General features: G+C 40.1%; 1 protein-coding gene across 1 annotated transcript in view; it reads right to left on the reverse strand.

Annotated features, from left to right (window-relative positions):
* Positions 1–748: 748 nt before the first annotated feature.
* The window catches only part of Gnai1 (G protein subunit alpha i1), an 81,426-nt gene continuing 76,586 nt past the window's right edge, over positions 749–5,588 (reverse strand). Inside the window, exons 7-8 of the mRNA XM_005358343.2 lie at positions 5,198–5,351; positions 749–2,827 (exon numbers count right to left, since the gene is read on the reverse strand). Coding sequence (XP_005358400.1) covers positions 2,637–2,827; positions 5,198–5,351 — 345 coding nt within the window. The 3' untranslated portion in view covers positions 749–2,636. The remainder of the gene's footprint in view (positions 2,828–5,197; positions 5,352–5,588) is intronic.

Genomic DNA, 5,588 nt, shown 5'->3' on the forward strand with positions numbered 1-5,588 from the left:
GGACTTCTTTTTCTCTGAATCATTACTAGTTTCTGGTTGAAAGGCTGTTTTAAGTAAGTTAATGGTTATGTGTTTGACTGTGTTCCTAAATGTCTTGAATCACATATGACCTCTGAATTCTATGCATCTGGATGAAGTTGTTACTCAGCACGTATGTTATGCAGCTTCTGTAACTACAAAACACATCTGTGATAAGAAACTTATGAAGGGAGAGGGCTTATGGGTTTGGATAGATTGATCCCACTGTTTTAACTCTGAGGCAAGGCGTCATGCTGGAAGCACGTGTGAAAACGAATCCACTCACCTTATGCCATGCATTAAAGAAAACAAGAAGGGGCCAGATCCACACAAGCCTCTTCTAAAGGACACCCTCATGACCTAAGGACTCTAATTTCTCCAAGATTCTACCACCTGCCTTCTAGCTACCCTTGGACAAAAAAAAATTATACATGGGTCTTTGGAGGACATTTAACAGCAAAACTATAGCAGCAGCTAAAGGGTAATAACTGATTGAAGAGAAAATGATGAAGCATTTGTTTTGGGCAAGGTGATCTAGGGAGTTGAATTCCCATAAGGGGCTTGCATGCAGGCAATTTTTATATCAAATTTTAGAAGAACATGTAGATAGGGCAAACTCAAACTTCTCAGACAAGTAAAGCCAACAAGACAGAGCACTGGAAACAGGAAGGAAGCTGCCGAACACGGATACCTAAGTTCTAATGCAAAATGAGTTCAGTCAACAGGGTTGTAAAATTTTAAAAATTTAAATTTATTAGGATGTATTAGTAGCACAGTTACACAGAGTAGACTTCAGGGATTCACCAATGATGGTCACCAATTATGTGCTTCTTCGTGGTTTTTAAACCCTATTTTCCATCATTCAAATTTATTCAGACAATGGTTGAATTTCATACAGAGCTTCACAATCTGGGTCTGACAGGTCTTCCATTAGTAAAAATGAATGGAAACGTACATTTCATGAAAGGCACATAAAATAATCTAAACTAACACGGGAGGAATTTCGATAACCTCGAATTTCTTGACATCGCAAATAAGAAAACCATCTCCCCCAAAGTAAACCACGTGAATGCAATCCATGATTCTCCATACACTTACGTGTGCACACATGTCAACAAGAAGACTAGGGAAATGGTAACATCTGAGGCAAGCGAGGAACCGCACGCTGGTACAGTCTATAGAAAGACTTTACAGGATGAGCCAAAGAGGGGAATGAGCTGGGCAATACTACTCATTTTGCCAACACAAGGGCACATAGACACACTGTAAACGATTAAATGAAAAACGGCACTAACAAAGTTCGGTATGCAGCTCTTGTGTAACAGATATGTAAGCACACACAGACACACTCACTGATCTTGTTAAATACTACTATTCAATGTCTAAGTGTAATTGTCTGCTTAATGTCAGAAACCACAGTATAGCTTTAAATGAATATGAATTCCAGCGAGTGGAAGGAATTTGGAAATCGAAGGGAAAAGAAGCAATTTTTGACATAAAGTGATAAACTTGAGAAACTAGTGAATTACAAAGCTTGTATGCTTTATGTATTTATGCTTTATGCTTGTATGTAATAGAGGGTTTCCTGGTTAGCTTCCAAACAAGGAACTATCACGTATGCTTAAATACGAGGGACTTGCCAAAGAAAATACATACATGAATGTCTCAAAATTCACACACTAAAAATTTTTACCCACAAAAATGTTTCCACCACTCACCTAAACTTTGCCATAAATAAACTATGTTTTTAAGGGTATAAAATTAATCTGGCATCACCCAAAAGCAATGCAGAAATGCCATCCGGGTACTAAGGTTCAATTGAAACAAAGTGGTGGACTAAAAGCGAAGTGTTTTTAAGTCTAAGATCCTGTATCTCCAAAATTCTGAACCTCTAGCTTCTTCAGACAAATTTAAGGTAGAATCGTAACACCATGCATCCTGTAAAGAAAATGTCAATGCACACGATGCTTGCTTAACTGATACAAAGGCAGTGTGCTAACCTCGGTAAGAACATCCCCGTGACACACAGAACCTTGAGAGGACAGCTCGTGGTATTAAAATAGTCTGTGCAACGTTTGTACAAATAACATTTTATGAATACAAGTATACATATAATCAAGGGAAGGGCCGTGACATTTCCTAATATTAATTATGGTACCTAAAATTCATAGGACACGAACATAAATAAAGCTGTTTGAAACTGGCAAACACGGAGCTATTCTGTCATTCGGTACAAGGTACTTAATAGTTATGTTATTTCCAAAGCCATCACACTGGAATCGTAAGTTGCCACTCTTACAACCTAAACATAATAATGGGAAATCAAAAGATATAAATACATCTTACATTTGCATATTTACACTTACACAGAAGTCATCAGTTACACTAGAGCCCAGCTTCAACATCACACCTCCCTTTGACATTGCAAGACCCTCTTTCCCCTTTGAGAAAGGCCCTCGTCCTTCCAGATTAAGACACAAAACAGAACAACTTTGGTCATGTCCAGGATGCATTTGCAGTACACTACATTCTGTGTGGCTGGGAGACTCTAGTCTAGAGAGATCCATATAGAAGTACTCATTTGGTTTGAAAATGCTTGTTACTACCAACTGCGAAACTTAGAAGAGACCGCAATCTTTTAGGTTATTTTTTATGATGACGTCGGTGACAGCGTCAAACACGAACTGCACGTTCTTGGTATCCGTGGCACAGGTGAAGTGGGTGTAGATTTCCTTTGTGTCCTTTCGTTTATTGAGGTCTTCAAACTGACACTGGATATACGCAGCTGCCTCTTCATAGGTGTTTGATCCTGAGATGGAGAAAAAGAAGTACGCAAAAAGTTATAGTGGTATAGGGTTAAGTAAAATGCACCTTTAAACACAGGCCAGTTTTCTGCATGTAAACTATAGGGACTCCATAACTCCACTTAACCCTCTAGAACAAAATGATTTCTTTTTCCAGTTGAAAAACACCTGGGTAAACTCCTCTTCACAACTCATCTTCAACCTTAAGAACTCCTTTACATGGTAGTCTATGTTTGCTCCGTTTCTGCTTAAGTTTCCAAGAGCCAGACCTCTTTCTATCACCGTCTATCATCTACATCCCCACGCTGGAGAATTCAAGCCACCGGACCCTAATGGTGGCTTAGTATTATTGAGATAACCCACCGGTGAATCAGCAATGCCAGCTGAATTCGTTTCTCTCCCCCTTCATATTTTCTCATTAGTCATCTTTTCGTCATCATTTTTATTCAAAATCAATATCATGTCTCTAATATGGTAAATGTTATGAAGTTACCAAAAATGATGTCCTACTCGTGCTTTTAGGTAAGGGGCTTGAGTCTGGCTCTGAGCAAGAACAATTTAGAAAGGGCCTGGCAGAATCAGGGGATAAGCACACACATCCTCTGACCCAGAAATTCCAGTTGTTACGTATAGGTTCAGTAGAGCTTTGTTCTGGTCAAAGAAAGTTCACAAATAATGCTAGCACAACACGGCCTTCTACTGGAGGAAATAGGGCCTGCAGAGAGCAATTTGGGCTGACAACATAATTTTGCCCAGTTAAGAATAAATACCACTATGAAGGGATAGTTTGTAAAAGGAATACAGGGCTACAGACGGACTTTGGTGAAATGGCAGCTCTCAGTGATAGGAGAGGAAGTGCATTGCAAGGCAGCAGAGGCAGGACACACCCAAGTGCCTGGCAGGGCCTCCCAGGCTTTATCCATACAAAGCCATAGCCATAAGATTCTGATGCTATGCCAGAAACAACTGAGCCATTCACAGAGCAAGTAAGTAGTGCAGATTTGAAATTATAATCTTAGCCTTTGGGATATCAAATATCCCAAAATTATGAGATATTCAGTGTTTATCAAAGACACTTCCTTTCTGCATCCAGCGATAACTCTAATTAAAAGCAGCTTGACTGGGGCGGATCTGCAGACGTTGCATGATGCACTGGGGTCTGAAGTTGGACTCTGCGGCTGCACCGAGCTCTTGTTCCTGTCAGAACGGGGTTGGCCAAGTACAAACACCAATGGGCTACCCAATGTCAGCTGTGTGAAGACACTCACTCAACACTCACCAGCAACCCACCCACTGTAATGCTAATTCAGATTTTATTTAGACTTTAAGAAGTTCTTGAGAATTTTTTTGTTCTTTCAAATAGACTCAGGCAAAGGTTAAAATATTTATATTTAGAGTTCATACAAACTAACGGCAGTTTTGTTTTTTGAAGAGAAAGGGCCCCTCACTTAAATATATATAATACATATTTAATTATCTCATATTAATATATATAATATATATAATACATGTATATGAAAACTGATTTTCTTTGCTTGTACGTGAAGCCTGGAACAGCAGGAGTGGGTAGGTATTTCTCTTCTCGGCACTCAAGTTTTGTTTTGGAAACAGGTTCTCAGATACCCTGGTCTGTCTTTGGACTTACTATGTAGCCCAAGATGGCCTTGAAGTACTGATCTTTCTGTTTCACCTTACAGGTCTGGGGCTTACAAGTGTGAACACCAGACTCATGTTCAATAGCAGCTCGGGATATGCTCAAAGGAACTAAACCAAATTTCAACCAACGCTTTATCCCAATTCCTGACTTTACAGACGAGGCACTGGAACGTAGAAAAGGCATCTGCCTTGTTCAAGATTGTGGATTTAATTCTGTAAAAGCTGGGTCTTTCCTTCAAATCTGCTGTGCTCTTGGAGCTCATTGGCCAGAGCATCAACACTGGGACGGGCTGCCCTACTGGCTCCTCTTCCCTGGTCTGCTCAAGTCATGCTCTGGTCATTAGGCTGAGTGACTACTATTGTTCGTCATGGGCTTATTAGCATGTGTGGGTGTTTGCCACGAGATAGCGAACAGAGATAGATCTTATCTTTGTTCATCCAATCTGTCATTAGCTTATTGTATGAGCAAGTCAGTTTTTAGATTCATTAGAGACATGGAGTCATCTTAGGAAATTACCAGAAAGCTTTTCCGTAAAACGGACAAGAGAAAACACATCCGCATCTTCAAGGCGTATTTGTGTTTGGTTTGGAAAATACTATGTCCTCCAGTGCAAGAATTAGTAAGCCAATAAACTCAAGCCAACAACTGAAAATCATGCTTTTGGGGAAGTTTCACTTAGATACCCATGATTTGCTAAGTTAATCTAAGAGTCCAATACCTGCATATTCCGGGTAGCAGATTGTGAGGGGGCTCTTCTTGATTTTTTCTTCAAAGAGGTCCTTCTTGTTTAGGAAGAGGATGATGGATGTGTCTGTAAACCACTTGTTGTTACATATACTGTCAAACAACTTCATGCTTTCATGCATTCGATTCTGGAACATAAAAAAATCATTTTCATGAGCAGCGAAGGCTTTCAGGAAGATTGTTTTTATTTAATTAACATTTTTTCCTTTAGTTTTCATACTGACCATAGTTTCCCTTCCCTCTTCTCTTGTTTCCCCCTCCCCTACACTCCAACTAGCCCCCTCTCCATCCACCTCTTCCTCCTCCTCTTTCTCCACTCAGAAAGGGCCGGCTTCTGATATGACCTTGAACCCCCCCGCCCCCCC

Source organism: Microtus ochrogaster, chromosome 26 (assembly GCF_000317375.1).
Source record: "Microtus ochrogaster isolate Prairie Vole_2 chromosome 26, MicOch1.0, whole genome shotgun sequence".
Taxonomy (NCBI): domain Eukaryota; kingdom Metazoa; phylum Chordata; class Mammalia; order Rodentia; family Cricetidae; genus Microtus; species Microtus ochrogaster.